Below are 23,058 nucleotides of genomic sequence, written 5' to 3' on the forward strand. Positions count from 1 at the left end.
TGATATCCTATAACTGAACATTACTCTCAACATTTGATTATATATAGATGGGATTAGTAGGGTACTGTAATGATGAGGGTATCACAACTTCAACTATTGTACAACTATTATGTGATGGTATAGAATAGTGTGTTCGGAATATATCCATGACTTAGTCCTTGGTGAAACAATTTATTAACTACTAATTACTTTTATATACTTAATTTAGAAGACCCTTTCGGCTATAATGTACCACAGTAGGCGATAGAAATACTCTAATACTCAGTATGCGAACTTGAAGGGGTTATACCGAGTATATATAGATAATATGTTTCAATCGTGACCGAGAGAGCGATGACGTGAGAGGTAGTATATGCGTTGCACTTTTACTTGAATAGCAATTCCATTTAAAATGCTTTAGCTTCTCTCAAGACCAATGCTCACCACAATAGTATATATGCAACCACACGATCTATCCACAAACGGTCTAACGATCTAAAAAGCATTGCAAAGCACGATGACCCGAAGACAACAGCTATGAACAAACGCCCCCCCCTTTCCCAACCAAGGTAAACTTTTTATCTACATGCCCCGGTTAAACTCCACCTGACCATCCTTACCACCCTTCTCCCAGAACTCCGGCTCCAGAGTCGTGGCGCTAATAGCCTGTCTCTGGGGGAACGCACCCAGGGCCAACGGCAACGCAAACAGGGACGTCGCCAGGACCAATCCCAAGTTCAGGGGCATAATCATCCTTGGACGAGCCTTCAACCAAGCAGTCTTCTCCAACCGCACCAACACCAACGGCGGGACCACCATGATGGGGGTAGCATTCAGCACACGACTGATAGCCGTCTCGCCGACGGCAATAGTAGCCGCCTTCTTACTCTTGCCCAGACTCTGCACTGTCTCGCCGGTCTCCTCGAGCTTCTTCTTCTCCACCTCCGACAGCACCGGGTACACGTCAATACCCTGACGGATCTCCTCGCCGCGCATGAGGAACACGTTCAGAGCGCTGGCGCTGGACACAGCGGCGAACGGCACAAGACGACCCAGGATGAGCTTCGCGTTGGGCGAGATGCCCTTGAGACGGGGCACGAGGGCGTTCAGACCCAGAGCGACGGAGCAGGAGGCCGACACGGCCATGAGGTAGGACTTGGCGATCTGGGGGACGGACAGCGGGGTGGACTTGTTGGCGTTCGCGTTGTTAATGGCAACATTGAGCGATTGGTTGGCGATTTGCCAGAGAAGAGTTCCGGTGGTCTTGGTTTATTGGTCAGGTTTGAAAATCCATTGTCGGGTTTAGAGGCTGGAGCGTGTCGGTGTGTAACTTACCTGCAGTCCCGGCGTAAGCATACCAGCTGTCACGACCAGATTGGACATAACGTAGCAGGACATGCGGAAGGGAAGGAAGACCGGCTCGCCAGTGTCTGTTGGTGTGTATGAGTATATGCTGTGTGGGTTCTTTCCTCTCGAAGGATAGCTCATGGGGTAAGGAGGAACGCACCAGGGTGAAGGGTGGAATCAACCACCTTCTTCGCGCGCCACAGCTCCGGAGTCATATGCGGAAGATGGTTCTGCTTGTAGGAGGAGACCAGCTGCTTAGCCTGCTCCAGGCCGGACGAAGACACGAACATCATCCTGGAAGAATTGGCGTCAGCGAAAGTTCACACACTCATTCACATCGAGCGCATTTCCCACTTACCGCGGGTCGGAGAGGTCAGCCGCATGCCGCACGCGGCCCCAGTAGGTTGTCAGATCATATTGAGACCGAGGGAGGTCCCGGCTGCCGGGGAGGGAGGCGGACATCTGCAAAGACGAACGAAGGAGGGTCGCGAAGACAGGATGGACAGAGACACTTCAGGGAAAGGAGGAGGATCGGAGGAGTCATCGGCGCCACGGCGAAAATCATTGAGGCGGGACCACACACGTGCCTATCGCGGGCGGTGAGCCGATAAGCGTCAGGTCCACCAATCGGAGTGCGTCAATCTCCGATCTCGTCAGGAACGTCTCACCGCCTTGAAAGCGGTACGGTATTTCCGTTACCGAACGCTATATCGAAGTATGTACTGGTAGGAGTCAGGTCTACTCAGATTTACTTGTTGCTAATGTAGTACTTCATGGTAGTGGTTTCATTCGAGGTGGCGAACATATAAGAGTACAGGTATCACAAGTCTCTCGCCACACAATTAATAGAACAAATTAAAAACATCCAACATCCACAGGTGAGCAGTTACCGCTGGGATGTGATACATGACCGCCCGAAGCGGATGGAATGTACGTCGCAAGGAAATGGGGGTATGTCTAAGCTCTGGCACACAGATAAACAAAGGAAACCCGGTGGAAAAAGGAAAACGAAGGCGTAGGCCTGCTCACTGGCGAGACCATCAATGCAAAAAAAAAAAAAAAAGAACCCACCCGGGATGTAGGTCAAGTCGTACAAAAACTCGGTGCGAGAATGGTACACGAAGAAGGGAAGGACGCCAATCGGGCGCCATGGTCATTACATTCATCGAAATCGGTAGGATTTATGAGCTAAAGGCGAGGTGGGGGCATGTCCAGAAGCCCCGACAGGCACTCGGACCCGATGATTCTTTCGAGTGGGTGTCTGGGCGCAGAAGATGCACACATACACGGACGGCAGGTTGGCCCGCTCCAGTCCAACGCACTTGGTGTGCAACCAGTGACTGCATGATTCGCTGCTCATCAATCAGTAGCCATCCATAGACAGTTATTGCTATGGCTTACCATTGGATCATGAGGTGGCCACCATTGTCCATGGAATTGCAGACACACCGGGTCCCATTGCTCGGGTTGCTGAAGCGGTCGGTGACGGGGGTGGCTATGTCGGGGTCGGTCATGGTCGTGGGCGATGTATTCGTGGTTCGTGAGCTGAGGTCAAGCTCCGCACCGAATCGTGGCGGGGACGATCTGAGGTGAGCGAGAGAGCGAGCAGAACGGCTGATCCGCGACCCGTAGCTGACAGTGTGCGGACGAGGGATTCGACCTCTCTCTTGGAGGACCTTTCGGAGTGCATGCTGGGCATCACCACTGTCATCCTCGGGATCAGCAAAAGGCTCGCCTAGGGAACCGGCACTGAGGTATGATAGGTCTGAGTGGAGCGTTGCCAACTGCTTTTTCGGGGTGCGCTTCCAGTCATCCAAAGTAGGCTTGTACTGTGGTCGTTTGGAAGGCGCTCGACCGGCGTCAGCCCACGGGGATGCTCGTCCTGAGGATGACGCTGCCGTAGAGGTATAGGAACCCTTCGAATGGGGCCGTGAACCACAGTCACTACGAGCAATCGTCGCCCCACTGGCGTCGGAAAATGCAAATGAAGGGTTGCGGCTGGGGACAGTTGGGTATTCACAGTAGTCCACCGAGTCATACTCGCTTTCCGTGGTGGAGCCATCCAAGTCCATTCCTGTGATGGGGTCCGTCAAACCGGTTGATGCCTCGGGCACAGGTTGCATTTCCGCCTTAGCTCTACCGTCTTTGCCTATCTTGAGGACTACGGACTGAGAGCGTCTGGGCAGACTAGCAGCCACTGAATTTGCCCTCGACAGCTGATGACGAATGGGCTTGATGGGAGACGAGCGACCCTTGGAGGGACTCTTCCGGATTCCATTGCTGGAAGCCATCATACTCCCAGACCCCGGTCGGCTGGCAGACCCTGCAATAGCACTGTGCGTTAGGCTACGAGTCAAAGTCGGCCTCATCTGACGGGGGGTGTAGTCATCGTCATCATCATCCTCATAGACAGGGATATGGTGGTTGACGCTGCGAGCGCGGCGGAGCTCTTCTCTCTTGGACTCCTCCGTTTGGTGATGGTAGGGCTGGCGAGTCGGTCGGGAGAAGAGCCTCTTCTCAGGAGTCGGCTGCAGTCCACCAAATCGGCGTGCAGGGGAGCTCAGGAACAGTGCTGGATCCTCTGCTTTCGTGATAGGGCGGCGAGGGGAAGTGGAGAAAGGGGCAGGGAAGAGGGCGGCGTCGGTAGTGGTCACCCCCGAAGAGAGGTTATATGTACTACTATTATTGAAATCGGGGAGGTCCATGTTTCCTTCGATTATAGGCAACTGTGGGATGTGAGAATCCGGGGCGGTGGTGTGGTTGACATGGAAGGAGTCATTGGCATGAAGGTCAAACAAGTCAAGATTGTTACTGGCCGACAGGCCCATATTGCTCTCGTGCTGATTGAGATCATGGTCCCAGAATAGCCTTTGCTGTGGGAAGAATGAAGAGGCGCCGGAATCGATTGATCCTAGCTGGAATGGGTCTGAGGATGATTGAAGGTCTCCAAAGAGCCGTGGGGAAGCCCCCAGTAACCGACTGGGAGTTTCTAAATGACCGCCAATCATGCTAGAGGCGGACGGCCGTCGACCTGTACCAGTGGCCTCGTCAAGCCCCGTCACCTTCTTCCTCGAAGCACTGCTGGGAGGAGGGGTCTGAATTGTCGCAGCAGATTTGGCTGAATCTACTGTGCGAGGACCATCCTCTCCCACATGCCCATGTGGCCTGGACGGGCGACGTCTCTTGGCCGTATCAGTGTCCTGCTCCGCCGCTTTGCCATTCCGGGTATTATCCTCAGTATCGGTCGGTCGGTCGGGGGCAGTATCCGGCAGCCGGAGAGGATTGATGGAAGGTGTGCTCAGCCCAAACTTCTGGGGCGTGCGGAGGAATTCCGGACTCGAGGCATAGGGGTCCGAAGTATCCCAGGTAACCCGGGGGTCGAAGAAGCTGGATTCGAGTTTAGGGGTCTGGAAAGCGGAATCGCCAAAGATTGTGGTTGTCGGGGGAGTCCTCGTAGGAGTCTGAGGTTCACCGTTGGGATAGCTGAAGCTGAACGAGAAAGACGGCTCTGTCAGCATCATGTTGCACACTAGCTACCGCTGAAGGGTCGGAGCTCGGTAGGAGCTCCGCAACCCACACGATATACTGCCAGAGGAGACCAATGTGGGTGGAGGGTTTATGTGCATATAGAGATAAATGTCCGAAATTAAGGAGAAGACAGTGAAAAAGTGCAGCAACAAAAGAGCCAGGAAACAGTATGAGGGAGAGATTGTAGCTAGTAAGGAGTGTGGTGATAGAGAGGCAGCCCCGCGTGTGCCGGTAATACAAGATGAGTAGGAAATTCAACCGACATACCTGTGAACCGGTTGATCCCAACTCATGTCAGCAACGTTGTGATCCCAGCAACCATACAATGCACAAGCTGCCAGGCAACCCTCTTGTAGGAAGTCCAGATATTTCGGGGGCCGTCAGGAATGTTGGAGGAGAGGGGTTGGTTCGGTAGGGATCGCTGTGCCGACGAATGTGAGCCTCCTCCACAGGGTCATTGAAGCCAAGCTAGTTCGGACTGGAGTTGTAGGTTCGGACACAAGAGTGTTTGACCCTTCGAAGGAAAGGTTGGGGTTGGACGAAGGGAGGACGACGCTAGTACATAGTCCTATCGCCGGTCTGAAGGACGGGAGGTCACCGGGGCTGGTAATCCGGAGAAGGGGACAAAGAAAAAGGTAGAGAGGGAGGAAAGAGGAGGAGTCGAGAGGGGAGGGAGATAGAGAGGATGGACTCAGACCAGGCAGGCTGGGGGTCGAGGGATTGAAGGTTAGGTTAGGTTGGTTAGTATGGAAGGTTCCAAGAACGACAGAGCTCTCCTGAACAAAGGGAGGAGCGGAATGCGTTTAGATTAGGACGCTGTGTCTTTGATGCTTCCCTCTTTCGTTTTGGCCGAACCTTGCCCTTCAAACAGGAGTGAACAGGCAAAAGTGAAAAAGAAAAGGGAGACTAGGAGAAGAATCAACCGGCTCGTTGTGAAGGAGGAAGGGAAAAAAAGAGACAGAGGAGGAGAAGAAAGTAAGAAGCGAAGCCGAATGGGAAATTTTGTGTTTTCGTTTTCCTCTGTTTGTAATTTGGTAATAAGTTGACAGTTTTTTTGCCCTCTTTTTTTCCTTTTTACTTACATCCGCAGATCCACCAGCTGGGGACTTTTTTTTTTTTTTTATGAACTGCTACGTTCCCTGGGAGGGTCAAGGTCCGGTTTTGCTGCAACCAGGACTTGGTACCTTCAATTGCTGGTGACAAATGAGGCTGCTCCAAATTATCGTCTTTGATCCTGCCATCTTTATTCCCCCGCCATTATTATAGTGTTTGTTATAGTATTCTAGTATTCATCTAGTCCTTGGTCATCGAGTTCCCTCTCGAATCACCATCTAACTAATTAACCAACCAACTAACTCTGCCTTTCCTCCCGATCGTCCTCCACTTTTGGCTGGTGGAGCTACGGGCCTTGGGTGAGATGAACTGGGACCGCTGCACACGACCGACACCTTGACCTTCCCGCTGCGAAGGGGGAGCCTTCATGACGCACCGGATGGGTACAAAAAGTGAATGGATTGTAACATAGAATAATAACCTTTTCTATTTTCTTACTTCCTCTTATGAAACAGAGCATGAGGTGATTACTACTAATCATCATGCTTTGGTGGTTCTATCAAATTCCAATGGTTCTGGTTCCGAGAATAGTGAACTATCACACTACTCTTTAGTAGTTTACTGTGTACCTCGGATGGGATAGTCAGCTAGTAGTGACTTAATTAAGTCTTAGGGAAGGTATACTCCGCTTGTGATTGTACTGTATAAGATAGTAGTAAAGAATGATAGACAGTGATCCACCCATCAAACTATGTTATACTGTACTGTACCTATTATCTTACCGTCAATGCCGGAGAAACGTATACGAGGTCACCGGCATCATCTCGAAATAGTCGACAAATGGAGACGACGGGAAGAGACTGGTCCTTTCAGCGCGAGATTACTAGTATACCACCGAACGTATCCATAATAATCCATGACTAGTGAACCGCGCTCCAAGGCACCAGCGGGCGGTCCCAAGAACAAGGAACAGCGGTCCATTTCCGTGGGTCATCTATCACCGTCTCCAGCGTGATCGGTTGGTCAAGTTACTTACTGGTGCTGACGCCGGGCTCTGGACCTGCATCCGTCTTCGATTGTTTCCCTCCCCCGTATCTTATGGCTTGTTCATTATTCCTCGGGTGGCCATCGAATAGACTTCCCACTTGGCTGGAGAGGGTGACCGATATGTCAACAGTCACAGGTGATAGATATCGAGGGCTTTGGTTTCACTTTGATCCCAGAATTGTGGCCGCACGTCTCGACCGCTCTCTAAACCACCGATGTATGTAGATCGAATCATACCGGTCAACACTTACTCCATATTTTGCTCCATACTGTACTTACTGGAGTAGGAATCAACCCGGACAAGGTTTTGAATGTGAGCAGGTCAACCTCCCTTCCCTTACGAAAGCGTCGATCGAGGCCGGATTGGGCGACGGGAGATTGAGCCTTGCGACCACCGCCAACACTAACGACCCTCGGACGCCCTGGGGTTTCTGGTCCTTCATCCTCCCACCACCCCCCGACTCCGGTCACGACCACCACTAAAACTAACCACTAATAGTCAATCCACTGGGGCCCTCTTTTCAGCTCCAGCCTCGATCTCATCCCACGTCTCGCAAGATTGTGTTAATACTGTGTATGTGTGTGCCCGGAATATTAATAGCTCCCCGTAATTACGATCTCCTGGGCCTGGGACCGACCCCAATGACGACATTTGAACCCATTTCCAATTTCCTTCCTCAATTCAGCTCCGTGTCTTCTCCGGCATAATCCCTGGTCTCGCTCCCTTTCCTAACTTAGCTGTCTGGAAGCTAGTATGTCGACGCTATTTACACCCGCTGCAGCTATCCACGCTTCAAACTTCGGGACAGGCGAGGTGACAGAAAACGTAGCCAAATACCAAATGGCTCGTCTCCAGAAACCGTTGAATTTAAGACTCGACTGATTCCAAGTCTTTTCCCTCCCAGTTCCCACACATAACGAGTCAGACTTGTCTAATTTAGTCCATTTCTTGGGGAGCAGATGTTTCAGCCCGCGAGGGAAGTATCTTCTTTCATGGATACTAGTACCAGTAAGAGTAAGTGGTAGCTAGAATGGATACTGGGCAGGGCAAAAAGGTAGGGTGAGCTTCCGTCCCCGAAAGTAATATTACCCGATTAAGGAGATTCACCGCGACCCGCCCGGTGGTTCATTCATTGGGCCACGAAAAGAGGGGACGTGAGGCGACCCAACGCGAGTCTAGACTAAGTACTAGGTAATGACTACTATCTGCAATTCTACTATCTATCGGTTCTCCTGGACGGAGGATTCTAATGCCTGCCGTAACTCGTTTAGCAACAAGAAAAAGAGATCAATGCTTTAGTCTCTGGCGAACATCATTGGTCAAGCATTATTGGAAAGGGGAGAGCCTATGGTAGGGGCGGAATTCTCCCCGATCGGTTAAACTAAAAGTACTACACTCCAGTCTTCAATGGGTAATGCCGTCCACTACTTCCGAACCCAGATTGAGTTGATTCGCAGTTACATACTTACTCCGTCCCGAACTAACCCTACTATTATTCAATATTATTATGATCTTTTTTCTATGTTCTGGGGGCATTGATCTGCTCTGCCGATGCTAATCCAGCCGACTGAGATGGAAGCCGTTTCCGATAGGCCCCAAGCATCCACCAACGATGACTTGCTGTCTGGAGTCCCTCCCCCCTTTACAAGTCAGCAAACAACCATTCTCAGGCCATCGGGGCTGGACCAGTAAGAGCTGCTGCACGCGAGCGACGGGACCTGCAGCAGTAGTTAGACGCCCTGCGGTGTAACCCGCAGTAGTCTCTCCTCCCTCCCTCCATTGAGCATCTGTGATTTCAGTTTTCGAGGAAGCCCCTGACATGATGGTTGATGCAGCACCGGCTTAGTGTCCTGCCAGCCTGTCCATCTCGCAGCTCGTCAGGCACACCTTGGCTGGATTAAGGTTGGAGACATCAGTAAGGAGCAGCACTGCCCAGGGTGATGTTTGGCTCACCCTTCCTCTAATTACAAAAAGGTTTTGCTTTGCTTTCACCCTGTGCAATAGAGTCCTGGATAAACAGCCGGAGTTCTTATCTTTTGTGCAGCTAAAGTGAGATTTGGGTGCACATGGCCCTGAGGACTGCATATCTGAGCTGCACCATAGATCTATCTATAGCAATTTCTTGCTCTTCACGATGTGTAAGATCCGGGCCGTGGGCGGATGACCTGACTGGAATGCGGGCGGAGCATAATCATCGATCAATATCTGCGGATCAGATGCACATAATGTGCAGCTTCATACACCGACTGCGAAAGTGGCAAATATTGTGCGGATATTGCCGTTTACATGTAGGATTGTTACCATGGGGATACGGGCCTGGAGCGGGTGCTTTGCAGAGTCAGTGCGATCGATCCTACAGGAGATTCGTAAAGTAGTATGCAGCGAATGCATAAAGCAGAAGGGCTGATGATAGTTCATACAAGTGTTGCCAGTATAGACCGATAGTGACGACTGGCAACTTCATCGTGCGGAGTACTCCGTCACCGAGGTTCTTATCAAAGAACATTTGTGCTTTCTGTAGCCGATGCTGAGTGGCATACTGTAGATACTCTGTTTCGCCTCCATAAAAGAGCCTTTCACAGGATAAGAAGACGGCCATTCCCATAGATGTTGTGAGATGAAGGCATTATATAACTGATTAAGTTATTATTGTATACCTTATATAGAGTATACTTGTCCAAGACCAGGAGACCCCGAAATGATGCAGGCGACTACTCGAGGATCTACTCATACTTGATACCTGAAACTGCAGGCTGTGAATGCCGCGCCACACACCAGCCACAACCCCGCCAAGATCCACCGCCCGCCGAGAAGAGGAAAGTGAGTGGATTCATCCATCCAATCCATCCATTGTGCTGTGTCAAATCACTCTTTGACCATTGGGCATCAGTATCCAGCCTTTCTTTCAGCCATAACCACAATCATTTACAACCATTTGCTACAAGGCATAACCAACTCAGCCCGCATGGGTTGTTATACATAAAGAGAAGGACAGCTGGGCCGTCGTTCTTTGACTATGAATGAACGTTCCTTTCACTATCCCGACCCATAAGAATTACCATCTGCAAGCACCTATTCAGTTTCCTCTCCTACACGCCTCGCCGTTTTTCCATACAAGCAGAGCAGCAGTAGCCTTAGTGCAGCGTCAGATTCCAAGTATACAATAAGAATCAGATTTGGATCGTGTCTTGCCTAGTCTTTACTCAGACTCTTATCTGAATGGCCTTTCCCTCTCAAAAAGATCGGAGATAATGTCGCCCACGCCAAAGAAAGCCTCCCGCTCAGGGGCCGCCAGAAGGCGGCGTGGGAAACGGAAGATCACCCCGAGATCGCCCCTGTCTATCCTGGCCCAGACTCGAAAAAACAGCGCCGTGAAGAAACGTGATCGCGGCGACGTGGTCAGCAGCAGCAAGACAAAACTTACGGAGCGCAGGAGTAAACCAGGGAGACCATTCAGACTGAATCTCCTTCCACTGTCGACCGAGCCAAGAGAAAAGGTGAGTGATGACAAAAACTGAGAGACCTGCTTCGGGCTTCCCTTCTGCCCTTGATAGTTATTAGTAGTGTTCCCGGTGTTGTAGCAGGGATCCCGATCACCCAGCCTTGATCCTTGCATTGCCTGCATATCCTAGCGCCAACTCGGGGTACCAATTACTGAATACATACTGACACCCGAGCCGTGGACAGAACTGTTTTAGACGGGATCCGTCCCCTGCAAACTACCGATTTGTCCCCAAGGGCGACATCTACATTACTCGCAATTGCCGAAAACTGACAAAGGAGTCTGGCCGAATTGTCTACGTGGTTTATGTGAGGATACAAACCCAAATCATTCTACTACTAGCAGCTTCTTTGTACCCATTTTCTAACCCTTTCACAGGATGATAGAGGCAAGAGCACTCTTGGCCTACGTGTTCCGGCCGATGTTCACACCGCCGTCCTCCAATTAGCGGACGAAACAGCTCAGTCTCGCGCTCAAGCTGTTCAAGTACGTGATGAGAAAGATTATGCGCAGGCCCGTCAGCTCTTACGCGCCCAGTTTCCTTTAATGCCTGAGGAGTCACTGGACGCTATTCTCGAACATGCCTTTCTGAAGGGCTCTGGCCGCGTGGGCCGGACATCCAGATTATCAGATGAAGACAAAGCCAAGTTAGCCGTAGAGGCTCATATCAGACACACCCATACCAGCTATGAAGCACTCCTGAAGGCGGGGAAGACGCGCGGTGAAGCTCGTCAAGCGTCAAAGGAGATGGTCCGGGCTATCAGGACCGCATGGGCAGGTGGCGATGTAGAGCCAACGGATTGCCTGACTATGCGGGATCGAGTGATTGTGATTGATTGATTTCTGTGTGGTGAATAATTTGGTTCCAAACCAACGACATTCAAACGAAAGCGATGCCCTATTAATGTTCATTTCTGGTATGTTGGAGACAGTACACAGATTGCATCAGGGTTAACATTACATATGTGCGAGGCCGCAACACCTCCACGGCTACGGCGTTCTATTTTGGCTTATTTGGCATTGATGCACAGCGTGATGACCACAAGCATTCATGATTAGATTAAGCATAGAGATTAGACACTCGATATAATATTGGATCATGCTATTCAAACATGAAGAGAGAGAGAGAGAGAGAGAGAGAGAGAGAAAGGAAGTCAAAAGAACAACAAACATCCTCCACAACTACCTTTTAACCCCTCTAAATCCACCTTCCAACACACCCCACCCCATTTAGCCCTACTCTCTTTACCTCTCCGCTCTCCCATCTCCCCAAAACTACCCCTAACCCGAACCCTCACCACTTCCCCCCTCCTCCCAAACCCTCAACCCCCTCGACCTCCACCCAACAATCGGCTCCCCGGGCTCATAAAAGAAAATCTCCAACCTCCCCCCATCCCCACCCCTCCTATAAGGAAAAAACCCCACCTCCCTAACACCCCCCTCCAACTCCAATACCACCTTATCAAGATCCGCCAACAAATTCCCAAAAATCTCCTGCGCCGTATCCCCCCTCGCCGCAACCTTACACAGCACATGATACTTAGTCCGATTAATCGCCTTATTAGCGAAACTCCCCGTCCGGAGAGCGTGTGCTAGATGCTGCTTGGCTGATCGCAATATGGCGAAGATGCAGTGCGGATGGTGTCTGTTGATTGGGGTGTGGGCGAGAGTATCGCATTCGGGCATGTTGGTGAGGAGAGTATCGAGTGAGAACCCGATGGTTATGAGGATGAGGTTGTCCAGCGGTGTGTAGAAGAGTTTCTTGTAGTATTCGAAGGTTATTCCGGATTCTTTGAGGCGGAGGCGCCGGGTGAGGATGGGGTCATTGTGGGTGGTTTGGGGAAATGGGGGAGGGAGAGAAGTGGATGGGTAGAAGGGGTAGAGGTGATGGTCGAGGGTTGGCCAGTGGCTCATGTCGAGGTGGGGATGGAGGTCGTGAAGGAGGGTGGGGTAGAGGAGGGTGTCCATGTTTCATTATTTTTATTCCTGGGCCTGCTGAGCAGGGGGGTGAAGGACCCTGAGGTGGGGTGTTTGGTGGTGGTAGAATGCGTTTTATAGGGGATTTTATGGGTTGGGGAGTAGGTTAGGGCTTATGGTGGGAATGGGAATTGGAGATGGGTTTCTGTAGTTGTTGCGGGAGTCTCCAGTGTAGGGCTCTCACTGGGAAGCCTGGATCGCATGTAGGAGCCTACACATGAGCCTGATGTGCCTAATAGATGCTATACTGGGCTGGTAGGCCAATCATGGATCCTGCTGTGGTCTTCTGTACGTAAAACCATCCATCTGGTCGAGCTTGGTCGGGATTTGCCGTAGATGGTGACTTGATAATACACCTGCTGCCAACAGTGAATGGGCCTAGAACATCTTTTCCTTGATTTGGGGGTAGAGCTGTAATGCTAAGGCTCCATGTCATGGTGGCCATATTGAGGTTCTAGGCAGCATGCACTAACACCTCCATTGTCCTTTTGTTTCTGAACGAACCCCAGGAGTATCGGTTCGAGGTCTGACAATACTCGCGTGACAAAAGATGTAGGTAGTCTGTGGTATGTAGTAGCAGAGTCTTATTCCAGTGTGCATGTGTCCACCCATATAGCTGAGTGACGCACTCCGTCCTTTTCTTGATATACTGCGTATACTCAAAGGAGCTATGCTTATCATGTTGTATCATCATACATAGAGGCATAAGAGCCGGATCTTCACAACCCACATCCTTGCAGGTTAAACCGCAGAGCAGATGTGCATACCAGCCCTACGGAGAAAATCTCCAAAACCTGCGAGAACCCTTTACGTACTTGACATAGAGAACTCTTGAGGAGATGCCTGAATGGAACCATGCCGCCGAATACCCTGACATATCTCCTCAGTTCACTGCTCATGCTCCGTATCTCTAATCATCTACTGTAATTGAGTCAAAATCACAGGATTCACCCACTATATCTGTTTTAAAAACAGACCAGGCCCCCTCTGGTCAGAATCTCTTCAGAGTATACAAAAATATCCCCACTATAGCACCCAGATGCCTAAAAAAAATCGAAAGCCCCTGGTGGGGATCACCCACAGCCTTAAGATCTCAGAGTAGCTTCATAGACAGTTAGTAGGGAGTTCTGGTTTAAGGCGTGGTCGGGGGTACTTGCAAGTCTTACGCGCTACCGATTGCGCCACAAGGGCCACTTGTGTAGATCTGCGGCAGAATTAAAAGAATCATAAATATGCTCATATATACTGTTGATGAGGTATCCTCCAAAGCACACCTTTGGGCATCTGCATAGCTGCATGTCTTGTCGATATGGATGTACTGTGGGAGACCTATCACATCCCGATATCTGGATATATGACCAAAATATGGGTGATGCAAGGCTAATCTCATGGCAGATCTGGGAACCGAAAGGTTCTGTTTGCATACTTCCAATCAGTGCGAGAGAAAAAGACAGAGGCTGGAGTAATTAGTACAATATATACGTACATAGCTAAATATGAGGATAGATCAAGCAAAGGAGAACTCCGTAAAATTCATGCATATCATCTTGGTAAATTTGCTACAATTGTTGAAGTATATTGAATGAAGGTATGTCAGTAGTATAGTTCAGATCATGTAAACAGACTTCCTCATTCGACCACACTAGGGCTAGCCCCACTCTCGCCCAATGGAGCAGCAAAAACGTGACGGTAACTTTTCCAGACTGGAGCCGCTCATGACTTTAGGTGCTGCAACTACTACAGTTTAACATCACTGCCACCGTTACTATGGAAGGTGCCGATATTGTTGAGTCGCCGCGCAAGCGGCTCAAGACTGATAACACTCCTATCACCGAGGATGTTGCGCTTCCTTCCTCCAACGAGGCAATTGCGCCATCGGACGCCGCCAAACTCTCCGCGGAGGAGGCGAGAGAACTCGAGGTTGGAATCACCGAGTTTGTCAGTGGCGATAATGAAGGATTTTATGGCATCCTGAAGAAGAGGTAAAAACGGCCCAAACTCTGTTGCCATACAGGCGCTTACCGACATCTTCTACTAGATATACCGACTTCCTTGTCAACGAGATCGTACCGTCCGGCGAAGTCCTGCATCTACACAATATCCCCACCCCGGAAGCAGAACAGGAGAAGGCTAAGCCCGCGGAAACTCTCACGCCCAAACCCGCAGAGAATGACCAGCAGGAGAAGCCAGAAGGATCTGCAGAGAAGGATGCTGCGCCAAGCGCAGAGAATACGCCGGAATTCCAGATCCCCGAGGAAGACATGGCCCACCTTGAATCCCTGTTCGGCGAAGAGTCCACCAAGAAGATTGTATCGCTGAACAAGCGTGCCGTCCTCAATCCCAAATCGAAACCGAGCGACCTGCCCAAGATTCCCACTCTTGTTGTCGATGACCGCGACCTGCGCATTAAGATGCATCAGGCCATCCGTCGCATCTTCAAATCGCAACTCGAGTCTCAAACCGATGGCGAAGGCATGATGGTTATTTCTGCTGCGCCAAACCGGAACAACCGCAGTGCGCAGGGTGGACGCAACAATGCACGTCCCCGCGTGCCGGTCAATTGGGATGAGCTGGGCGGTCCCTATCTGCACTTCACTCTGTACAAGGAGAACAAGGATACCATGGAAGTCCTCTCGTTCATCTCGCGGCAGCTGAAGATTAACACGAAGAACTTCCAGTTCGCCGGAACCAAGGACCGCCGTGGTGTTACTGTTCAGAGAGCCTGTGCGCACCGTTTACATGCTGAGCGCCTCGCAAAGATCAACCCTACGCTCCGCAATGCTGCTCTTGGCGATTTCGAACATTGCAAACATGGCCTTGATCTGGGAGATCTGAATGGTAACGAATTCGTCATCAGTCTCCGTGAGTGCGATATTCCGGGTGTTGACTTCAGCGACCGCGAGGCTGCCATTGCCAAGGCAAAGGACGTCGTGGGCACCGCACTACGGAATCTCCGCGAGCGTGGCTACTTCAACTACTTTGGTCTGCAACGTTTCGGTACTTTCGCTACACGCACAGACACAGTCGGCGTCAAGATGCTCCAGGGCGACTTCAAGGGCGCCTGCGATGCTATCCTCCAGTACAGCCCTCATGCTCTGGCTGCCGCTCAGGAGGGCGAGAACTCGACTGCCATGGTCAGCTCCGACGACAAGGCCCGCGCAGAGGCAATCCACATTTTCGAAACTACCGGAAACGCCAACAAGGCTCTTGAGAAGCTTCCTCGTAAATTCGCTGCGGAATCCACCGTCATGCGTCAACTCAGCCGTGCCCAGAACGATTACCTTGGTGCTCTCCAAGCCATCCCTCGTAATCTGCGATTGATGTATGTCCACGCCTACCAGTCCTTGGTGTGGAACTTTGCCGCCGGTGAGCGCTGGCGCTTGTACGGCGACAAGGTTGTCGAGGGTGATCTCGTATTGGTGCATGAGCACAGCGACAAGGACGACGCCGGAGCAGCTGCCGCTGCGGGCGAGGTTGACGCCGATGGCGAAGTCATCATCACCCCGCAGGCGGGAGACAGCGCCTACGTCTCTGAGGGAATCACCCGTGCGCGTGCCTTGACGGCCGAGGAGGCAGCCAGCGGCAAGTACAGCATCTTCGATGTCGTTTTGACCCAGCCCGGCTACGATGTCCTCTACCCGTCCAACAAGATGACGGACTTCTACAAACAGTTCATGGGCAGTGCCCAGGGTGGCGGTCTCGACCCCTTCGACATGCGTCGCAAGTGGAGGGAGGTCAGTCTCACCGGTAGCTACCGCAAGCTGCTCAACCGTCCCGGACCCGACTTCTCCTTCGATGTGCACGTGTATAGCCAGGATGATGAGCAGTTCGTTCAGACCGACTTGGAGAAGCTCCAAGGCAAGAAGACTGAGACTGAAACCCCTGGTGAAGCGACACCGTCCTCCAATGCGCAGGAGAAGCTTGCCATTGTGCTCAAGTTCCAGCTTGGTTCGAGCCAGTATGCCACCATGGCTCTGAGGGAGCTGTCCAAGGGCAAGGTCAAGGCCTACCAGCCCGATTTTGGCAAGGGTCGATAGACGATGGATGTATATATAGTATAAGCTAGTTTTGTACATACTGTGGGTATAGATTGACTTGCAACATAAATGAATGCTACGTGATAGTAAGGTCCATTTAGTCAATGTCTGTTGCAGCAGATTCAAGTAATATATTTCGTTAGGCAGAGATCCAGTCTGTATGCCGAATGGTTATCCCCATACCTAGAGTAAGTTTCTAACAGACAGCAGATGCGAATAATAAGAGTATTAAAGAGAGTATGATGCTTTTACTCTCAACCAACGTAACTAGCATTGGGGGAGAGTGGACAGTGCCCACTCCTCGGGCTGATGTGAGATGAGATGAGGGCTAGACTTGGAGATAGCATCATCAAATGGCATATCTATCTCTGTTTTACTAGGAACAGTTTCCACCAAAGATTTTGCAAAATATGCCTCTTTCAGAAAATGGGACGATCAATCTGACGAACAATATAGCAATGTATCAATGAGCGAGTCCAGCGTCCGCAATACAGTCATTTCACGGTGTTTAGCTGTGCCAAGCGGCTTTAAGTTGGAATCCCCGGTCACATTCATCTAGTCCTAGTCGATTATGCTAGTCAGACTAAGCAGGATCGGTCATCCACCCCATTATGGCAAGTTCCGTCTTATAGACCGTTGTGTTCTCAACAAATGAACATAGAATACTTATCCGCTACTGCCAGCGTCTGAATCGGCTGTGCATATGGAGTCCTCCATCACGGAGCGGTCGTCCAGCAAGGATTACTGCCGAGTCTGAACCTAATGCGCGGAAGAAGCGTCGCAAACGAGCGTCTAAGAGTGTAGAGATGACACCAGAAGGGAATGGTCGTTCGGACTGTGCGCGAGAGCTTGTTTACCCCAATCCCGGCAGCACTGTCGCTCACCCTCCTCCTCCTCCTCCTCCTCTTCCTCCTCCTCCTCCTGCTGCTGCTGCTGCTGCTGCTGCTACTGTCGGGATAGCAGAGGTACCACCGCCATCAGGACCGCCATCCATTGCCGAATGGAACATGTTCGATATCTTCAGCTTCCCAATCCCGCATGATAACTTGCAGGAGAATGTCATTCCACCATTGTCTACTCCACATAGTGTTATTCCTCCGATGCCCAGTTTAACTGACTTTCTTCAACTGCCTGCCCATGGATTAGCAGGCCTGAGCACTCAACCCGGAGTCCTCGAAGATAAGAAGCGCACCCTCCGGACTACTAGACTCACTGCGCGACATCAACCAAGAGCTCTCCGACGTCAACTCCTATTATTATCAGGTTATCGCGTTTTGTACACGCATAAACCCTAATTATAATAGACGAGCACGGTAGTAACCTAGTTGACCAGTATAATCAGAAGTATTCCTAGGGCTAAAGCCATACAGCTAAGCTAGCTTAATAGTATATCTGTAGTAGTATCCACAGCTGGTACAACCGCCAATGTATTTATCTATAAAGATTTCCAGATCACTTGGTGCGAGTACTCTTCAGATACAGAACAGCAGAATCATACATACGTCTAGACTGCTTTGGTAAGTCCGTCTTTTATTTAGTTACACAAGTATAAAAAAGTCTTGACTGTAGTAGCTGGAGAAAGAGTTTTACCAAGCTTCTATTGAGCGTCGTCTTCAAATATGGGGCGAATTGTTCATGCGCGTGATTAATACCTTCTTAGCCCGCCCAGCCTGAAAGAGAGATACGCCCCTTACAGATGAATATTCACAAGATAAAGAGGACATCCTTTTTCCAACAGGCAGCGATGTATATAAGCGCCCGACTAGTGATCCAAAGTCGATGTAACCACGCACGAAGGTCCGAGCACCGTACATCGAATCAGCCCCCTCATACAACCGCCCATCTTAAGATAAATCCAACCATAGTTCACTTTTGCTTCACTGCCACACCAAGAAACCACACCATAGCCTTATACTCATATTTCATCATTTCCAGCATGGCCAATCAGCAGCAAATCGAACTCCTCCAAGCCGAAGTCGACGAGACCGACCAAAGCTTCTTCCGCCTCTTAGTGAACGGCCAATCCATCAAATACATCACCATCGAACCCGGAATCTACAGCACAGAGGATATGTGTTTCGGTCCGTCTCTAGTCTCTATTTTACCCGATTTCCCCTCTGGAGATTGGAACGACGGCTTAGTTTCCAAAGACGCAAAGGATAATCAACCGCGCTTTACATCTATTAAATTAACCCAGTTCCCGGGGGTCCAGAACATCTGGCATGAGACTCATATCAATTACTTGGATCTTTCGGTGGAGAGGAAACTACGGACGGGGATTTATAAAGTCAAATGTTCACAGTATGATAATGTTGTTGTCGTCGCCAAGTTCGCGCGGTTCCCCTGGGAGATCCAGTACATTGGGAATGAAACTGCGGCGTATCAGTGGATATCGGGTCATGGTATTGGGCCTGGGTTCCTTGGTCACGTTACGGAGAGTGGACGCGTGATTGGGTTTCTGATTGAATATATAAGAGATGCACGGCATGCTGGGATTCAGGATGTTGAGAGTTGCAGGGAGGTATTGGGGCGGCTGCATGATCTGGGGGTTTGCCATGGGGATACGAATCCGTTTAACTTTCTTATCTGTGATGGGAAAGCCACGTTGATTGACTTTGATACCGCTCGGAAATGTGATGATCGGGGTGTGCTTGTTCAGGAGATGGATGGTTTAGCTGCGTGCTTGGACGATCGATCTGGTAGAGGGGGTGGTGGCCTTCTCTGAACACTATTGGGTGGAACCAAATGAATACCATTTCGTAGAGCCTGGCAATCGGTAGTTGGCAGGGTTCTACTCTGTCACCCGATAGTGTCAGGACAGTTATAGTAATAATAGACGGTATACAGTGTGACATGGCTATGCAACGATATATATACTAATGATACATGACCCATCAATGAGCCAAGCGGACTGCTAACACATCAGTCAAGACCTCCGCTCAACGGGGCTTGGTGTTCAAAGGAAGAGGCGGCGGCGTCGGGGCTGACCCGGCGACAGGCGTTGAACGCATCCCCGCCTTCTTTGGAGGAGGTGGTGGCGGCGGAGCCTTTCTTTTACTCAATGCATCCGTGTCAACACTGGATGTCGAACTATTTGCATTCGGGTGAGGTGGCACCGGAGGTGCTTGAGTGCTGGGAGTCTTCTGATCGTCAAAAAACTTGTTGACTCGCTGGGAAATCCCGTACTTCTCGTTCAGCCCATTCAGCTTCTGTTTTCCCGCTTGGATCTTGTCGTTATGTCGCTCCCGAAATTCACTGACTGTAGAGGAGCCACTCCTGGGCTCCGGGCTAGATATAGACTGGGCCGTGCTGCCATTGGTATAAGTTCGTGCTGGCGGCGGGGGAGGAGCAGGAGAGCTTGAGGAGGTGGTCCTCAATTGCGAGAAACGGGATTGCAATTCGTTCACCGGTGCTTGACCGACGGAGCCTGCAATTGCTGGGGACGCAGTACCGGGAGAACTGCTATCTCTTCCCCATTGACCGGCATTATTTCCTATTCCAAGTGCAGGTACTGACACACCAGCTTGGGAAAGGCGGGAAGCAGCGCCTTGGTTTATGTATTCTTCGGCATGCGAAGGCGTCTGAGAATGGGGAGAGTAAGCTGGGGGTGGGGTAGGCGGGTGCGGGGATGGAGTCGAATTGTTGCGAGAAGGAAGTCGCGGCGGAAGATTGGGTTTGGGTCTGGAACTGGGGGGTGGTATGGAATCTGCTGGAGAACCCATGCGTCTGACTGGGGGCGGCGGAAGGTTAGAGGTGTCCAGACCCGTCCGGTTCGCACGATATGGCAGCGGTGGGGGTGCTGGTTTCTGAGCAGCCTCCTCCTGCATTTGCATTTGTTGCTGCTGCTCTTGCATTTGAGCATTTTGACGATCTATCTGTTCTTGTGGCAAGGGGGCACCTAATCCTCTCCGATCCGGCGTTGTCTCATTCGGCAGAGCGGCAGCGCCATGATATTTGATATGCTTCGGCGGTGGTCCAAAAGATGCTGGGTCCTTGAGCGAAGAAAGAGGTGCCGAAACATGCTCTTCACGATCGTTGGTGTTGTCCTTCCCCTTTCCCATCCATCCTGCCTAGAATGAGGTAATTTCACATCAGCTAGTGGCCTAGTTGGAGCCCCGGGGGGGGGGGGGAAAGACACTAACCACTTGATTTATGCCTTTGAAGTCATTCCTCCAACTTTCCTTCTTCCCATCTTTACCCTTAGGGTGCCAGCCCTCTTTCATTACCCCCTTGAGTCCACTCATGATCTGTAACAGCGGCGTTGAACCAGCAAATAAGTTGTTTCAGTGGAGTACTTAGGTAGTTGCAATGACGCCGATCCGACCGGGACCGGAGAGATAAGAAGAGCGAGGCAGTGCCGTGACACTAGTCCCTTTTTAGCGGGCGGTCCGCACTCCAGGATCCAGCCATCTCCAATTTCTGGGGTCATGTGATGTTCATTCGCTGGATTTACGAACTGCTTCAAGTCATGCATTGCTCCTGCTTACTCTTCTTACATACTTCAACTGCATAATTCAGTTATTATCGTCCCAAAAACACACCGGCTGGTCATCCGGGGTATGCGATGATCTCATATCATCCCCGGGGTCTCCTTAGGCCGCAGTATAACTGGCTGTCTGCGACGGTCAAGGATCCTTTGGCCCCCATGTCGGGGCCACGCAACGCTGCTATGTCTCCGGTCTCTTAACGCGACGAACTAATGCGTCGATCAGACTAACGGGCCGATGATTGGAGCTAAGTCACTCCGTCTCAGGGCTACCAAATTCGCGGCCCTATGAGCACCATCCCACCTCGCAGCCAAAGAAAATTATTGTTTGGATGCCTTCTAGGCGCCTTGTCTTTGTTATCTCATAGGGCAGATCTATAAACGGTCCCGGTCCACGACAGCGCTAGATGGAACCCCCCTCCCAGACTAAACAACTTGTCAATGTCGGCGCCTATCGTAATTAGTTACTCCGTACTAACTGAGCCTCGGGGAGGAGAGGCTTGTCCGTTGTTTCGTCTCTGTTGACTAACGGATGCGAGATGCATGCGTGTCGTCCTGGATGGTGGGCAGCGCTTCGTGCTGTGCCGCCAACTTCACTGCTGATTGGCAGTGAGCGACCCTCCGTCCGAATCTATACTTGGTACCCTCAGTAGTCCTTCACTAGGAGCTGCTGCGCCATGTCAGCCTTCCTTTGTGTTAGCTTGGGCAATTTTCTTTCCCCATCTTTATTTCCCGGGCAGGATCCGTGCTTTTCTTTTATTTCTCTCCGTATATTCTCATTTCTCACATACGCATAGGCGCGTATAGGCTCTTTGTTTGCTCTGTGACTGGCATGTCTGGGTGTTCCCGACGTACATTAGTATAGGAATCTTTCTCAACAGAAGCCTGCAGAATCAGCCTGAGGGCTCCCATGTGGTAGGTCCATGCTCATACGTGAATCTCAGGTGTTCCATTGTTTAATCATGGCTTCAGTCGAGTCCGGCATATCCCACCTTGTTCAATGAAAGATCGCCCTTGTGTAGGGCCACTACATTCCTTAAGATTTATCACCACTGCCCACCTTCCTTTGTATCCCGGCACGACGCACATATAAAGCCCCCATTGTTCTGCACCACCACGTAGGCGGGATAAAACCAGTCGAGAACAAAATTTGAGCATTGGCAAAATGGCCGGCATAGGCGGAGGCTCTAACTACAACCCTGGCGGGGAGTCAGAATTCACCACGCAGGACCCATGGGGATCGGAGCACACTACGACAGCAAAGTATTATCCTGGAGAAACCACCAGGACCACCACCCAGCAATGGACTCCGATCACCACTAGTGAGTCAAGCTCACAACTCACCACTACCACCGCAACTGCAACCCATTCATCCTCAACCTCCTCGAGTACCTCCACCTATACAGCTGTCAAAAGCACCAGCAGCTCTGGCAGTTCTAGCAGCAACAACCAGACCATCGCTATCGCGGTTCCCGTTGCAGTCGTTGGCGCAGCTATCATCGCAGCCATATTGTTCTTCATCCTAAGACGCAGGCGTCAAAAACGCAACCGCTCCACCTTACCACAGACCAACAACAATCAACCCCCAGTCGGCATGGGCGCAGTCCCTCGCCAAGTACGATCACCTCCACAACAACAACGACCACAGCAAGCAGCAAACGGCGCAACATGGGAATTTGCGCCCACAAACTCCCACGACATCCCCTTCACAGGTCCCATCCCAGGTCGTCCTGTCCCGCAAGAACCCGAGCATATGAACCCTACCAACAATCACCCCCGCGACTTTAGCCCACCAAGTACGAATAACCACAACTTTCATACCACTGCTACCGCCGCTGCCGCTGCTGCAGCAGAAGTTCCCAACAGAGACAACAACAACCCCGAGAGAAGTCCCCAGCCCACCATGCCAGCTGCCTGGCCCTCCCCCGAAGCCAGACTTGACCGTCCAATATCGCCCTTTGATCATCCACTCGACGACGCAGTATCTGAGATATCGCGTCGATCGTATACCCATCCTAGGGATATGGACGATGTATCATCTGTATCGTCGTTTGAAGATGATGAGCGAAGGCCAGCTATGCGTCGTTGAAGATGCCTTTTC

At 51.0% G+C, this 23,058-nt stretch overlaps 11 protein-coding genes across 11 annotated transcripts; 6 read left to right on the top strand and 5 right to left on the bottom strand.

Moving 5' to 3' along the window:
- Nucleotides 1-384: 384 nt before the first annotated feature.
- Nucleotides 385-1,852, bottom strand: BO87DRAFT_374916 (sideroflexin family transporter). Its single transcript, XM_025622905.1, has 4 exons — nucleotides 1,685-1,852; nucleotides 1,487-1,620; nucleotides 1,315-1,409; nucleotides 385-1,242 (listed from the first exon to the last, which is right to left on the bottom strand). The coding sequence occupies exons 1-4, from the start codon at nucleotides 1,786-1,788 to the stop codon at nucleotides 562-564; spliced, it is 1,014 nt and encodes a 337-aa protein (XP_025481381.1). The 5' UTR covers nucleotides 1,789-1,852; the 3' UTR covers nucleotides 385-561.
- Nucleotides 1,853-2,488: 636 nt separating this feature from the next.
- BO87DRAFT_424207 (PHD finger domain protein) lies at nucleotides 2,489-4,847 on the bottom strand (the record flags this gene model as incomplete). The annotated part of the gene is made up of 2 exons (XM_025627215.1): nucleotides 2,489-2,678; nucleotides 2,728-4,847. The coding sequence occupies 2 exons, from the start codon at nucleotides 4,845-4,847 to the stop codon at nucleotides 2,489-2,491; spliced, it is 2,310 nt and encodes a 769-aa protein (XP_025481382.1).
- A 1,155-nt stretch (nucleotides 4,848-6,002) lies between these two features.
- BO87DRAFT_395412 (uncharacterized protein) lies at nucleotides 6,003-6,888 on the bottom strand (the record flags this gene model as incomplete). Its single annotated transcript, XM_025625182.1, has 3 exons — nucleotides 6,003-6,047; nucleotides 6,207-6,315; nucleotides 6,746-6,888. The coding sequence occupies 3 exons, from the start codon at nucleotides 6,886-6,888 to the stop codon at nucleotides 6,003-6,005; spliced, it is 297 nt and encodes a 98-aa protein (XP_025481383.1).
- A 117-nt stretch (nucleotides 6,889-7,005) lies between these two features.
- BO87DRAFT_395413 (uncharacterized protein) lies at nucleotides 7,006-8,254 on the top strand (the record flags this gene model as incomplete). Its single annotated transcript, XM_025625183.1, has 8 exons — nucleotides 7,006-7,065; nucleotides 7,131-7,193; nucleotides 7,276-7,388; nucleotides 7,486-7,517; nucleotides 7,556-7,644; nucleotides 7,704-7,768; nucleotides 7,985-8,009; nucleotides 8,147-8,254. 8 exons carry the CDS (start codon nucleotides 7,006-7,008, stop codon nucleotides 8,252-8,254), a joined length of 555 nt encoding a protein of 184 aa, XP_025481384.1.
- A 1,562-nt stretch (nucleotides 8,255-9,816) lies between these two features.
- On the top strand, nucleotides 9,817-11,548 carry BO87DRAFT_457516 (DUF2293 domain-containing protein). The gene is made up of 3 exons (XM_025628810.1): nucleotides 9,817-10,452; nucleotides 10,643-10,765; nucleotides 10,836-11,548. Exons 1-3 carry the CDS (start codon nucleotides 10,207-10,209, stop codon nucleotides 11,295-11,297), a joined length of 831 nt encoding a protein of 276 aa, XP_025481385.1. The 5' UTR covers nucleotides 9,817-10,206; the 3' UTR covers nucleotides 11,298-11,548.
- Nucleotides 11,549-11,738: 190 nt separating this feature from the next.
- BO87DRAFT_304783 (uncharacterized protein) lies at nucleotides 11,739-12,425 on the bottom strand (the record flags this gene model as incomplete). The annotated part of the gene is made up of 1 exon (XM_025619296.1): nucleotides 11,739-12,425. One exon carries the CDS (start codon nucleotides 12,423-12,425, stop codon nucleotides 11,739-11,741), a length of 687 nt encoding a protein of 228 aa, XP_025481386.1.
- A 1,728-nt stretch (nucleotides 12,426-14,153) lies between these two features.
- BO87DRAFT_330912 (pseudouridine synthase PUS7) lies at nucleotides 14,154-16,558 on the top strand. The gene is made up of 2 exons (XM_025620317.1): nucleotides 14,154-14,416; nucleotides 14,473-16,558. Exons 1-2 carry the CDS (start codon nucleotides 14,202-14,204, stop codon nucleotides 16,469-16,471), a joined length of 2,214 nt encoding a protein of 737 aa, XP_025481387.1. The 5' UTR covers nucleotides 14,154-14,201; the 3' UTR covers nucleotides 16,472-16,558.
- A 323-nt stretch (nucleotides 16,559-16,881) lies between these two features.
- BO87DRAFT_432790 (uncharacterized protein) lies at nucleotides 16,882-17,882 on the top strand (the record flags this gene model as incomplete). Its single annotated transcript, XM_025627632.1, has 2 exons — nucleotides 16,882-16,931; nucleotides 17,133-17,882. 2 exons carry the CDS (start codon nucleotides 16,882-16,884, stop codon nucleotides 17,764-17,766), a joined length of 684 nt encoding a protein of 227 aa, XP_025481388.1. The 3' UTR covers nucleotides 17,767-17,882.
- Nucleotides 17,883-18,246: 364 nt separating this feature from the next.
- On the top strand, nucleotides 18,247-19,305 carry BO87DRAFT_330915 (alpha-galactosidase A precursor). Its single transcript, XM_025620318.1, has one exon. It carries the CDS (start codon nucleotides 18,408-18,410, stop codon nucleotides 19,194-19,196), a length of 789 nt encoding a protein of 262 aa, XP_025481389.1. The 5' UTR covers nucleotides 18,247-18,407; the 3' UTR covers nucleotides 19,197-19,305.
- BO87DRAFT_355216 (uncharacterized protein) lies at nucleotides 19,297-20,759 on the bottom strand. Its single transcript, XM_025621323.1, has 2 exons — nucleotides 20,614-20,759; nucleotides 19,297-20,541 (listed from the first exon to the last, which is right to left on the bottom strand). Exons 1-2 carry the CDS (start codon nucleotides 20,713-20,715, stop codon nucleotides 19,411-19,413), a joined length of 1,233 nt encoding a protein of 410 aa, XP_025481390.1. The 5' UTR covers nucleotides 20,716-20,759; the 3' UTR covers nucleotides 19,297-19,410.
- A 1,363-nt stretch (nucleotides 20,760-22,122) lies between these two features.
- On the top strand, nucleotides 22,123-23,046 carry BO87DRAFT_385009 (uncharacterized protein; the record flags this gene model as incomplete). Its single annotated transcript, XM_025624705.1, has 2 exons — nucleotides 22,123-22,279; nucleotides 22,364-23,046. 2 exons carry the CDS (start codon nucleotides 22,123-22,125, stop codon nucleotides 23,044-23,046), a joined length of 840 nt encoding a protein of 279 aa, XP_025481391.1.
- Nucleotides 23,047-23,058: the final 12 nt, after the last annotated feature.

The sequence above is a fragment of the Aspergillus neoniger genome (genome assembly GCF_003184625.1).
Source record: "Aspergillus neoniger CBS 115656 unplaced genomic scaffold BO87scaffold_10, whole genome shotgun sequence".
NCBI lineage: Eukaryota > Fungi > Ascomycota > Eurotiomycetes > Eurotiales > Aspergillaceae > Aspergillus > Aspergillus neoniger.

Coding starts and splice junctions, on each gene's coding strand:
- BO87DRAFT_374916 (XM_025622905.1), bottom strand. CDS start 1,788: ATGTCCGCCTCCCTCCCCGGCAGCCGGGACCTCCCTCGGTCTCAATAT. Junction 1,621..1,684: donor GCTGACCTCTCCGACCCGCG/GTAAGTGGGAAA, acceptor CAATTCTTCCAG/GATGATGTTCGTGTCTTCGT. Junction 1,243..1,314: donor TGCTTACGCCGGGACTGCAG/GTAAGTTACACA, acceptor CAATAAACCAAG/ACCACCGGAACTCTTCTCTG.
- BO87DRAFT_457516 (XM_025628810.1), top strand. CDS start 10,207: ATGTCGCCCACGCCAAAGAAAGCCTCCCGCTCAGGGGCCGCCAGAAGG. Junction 10,453..10,642: donor CGACCGAGCCAAGAGAAAAG/GTGAGTGATGAC, acceptor AGCCGTGGACAG/AACTGTTTTAGACGGGATCC. Junction 10,766..10,835: donor GAATTGTCTACGTGGTTTAT/GTGAGGATACAA, acceptor ACCCTTTCACAG/GATGATAGAGGCAAGAGCAC.
- BO87DRAFT_330912 (XM_025620317.1), top strand. CDS start 14,202: ATGGAAGGTGCCGATATTGTTGAGTCGCCGCGCAAGCGGCTCAAGACT. Junction 14,417..14,472: donor TATGGCATCCTGAAGAAGAG/GTAAAAACGGCC, acceptor ATCTTCTACTAG/ATATACCGACTTCCTTGTCA.
- BO87DRAFT_330915 (XM_025620318.1), top strand. CDS start 18,408: ATGGCCAATCAGCAGCAAATCGAACTCCTCCAAGCCGAAGTCGACGAG.
- BO87DRAFT_355216 (XM_025621323.1), bottom strand. CDS start 20,715: ATGAGTGGACTCAAGGGGGTAATGAAAGAGGGCTGGCACCCTAAGGGT. Junction 20,542..20,613: donor TCAAAGGCATAAATCAAGTG/GTTAGTGTCTTT, acceptor ACCTCATTCTAG/GCAGGATGGATGGGAAAGGG.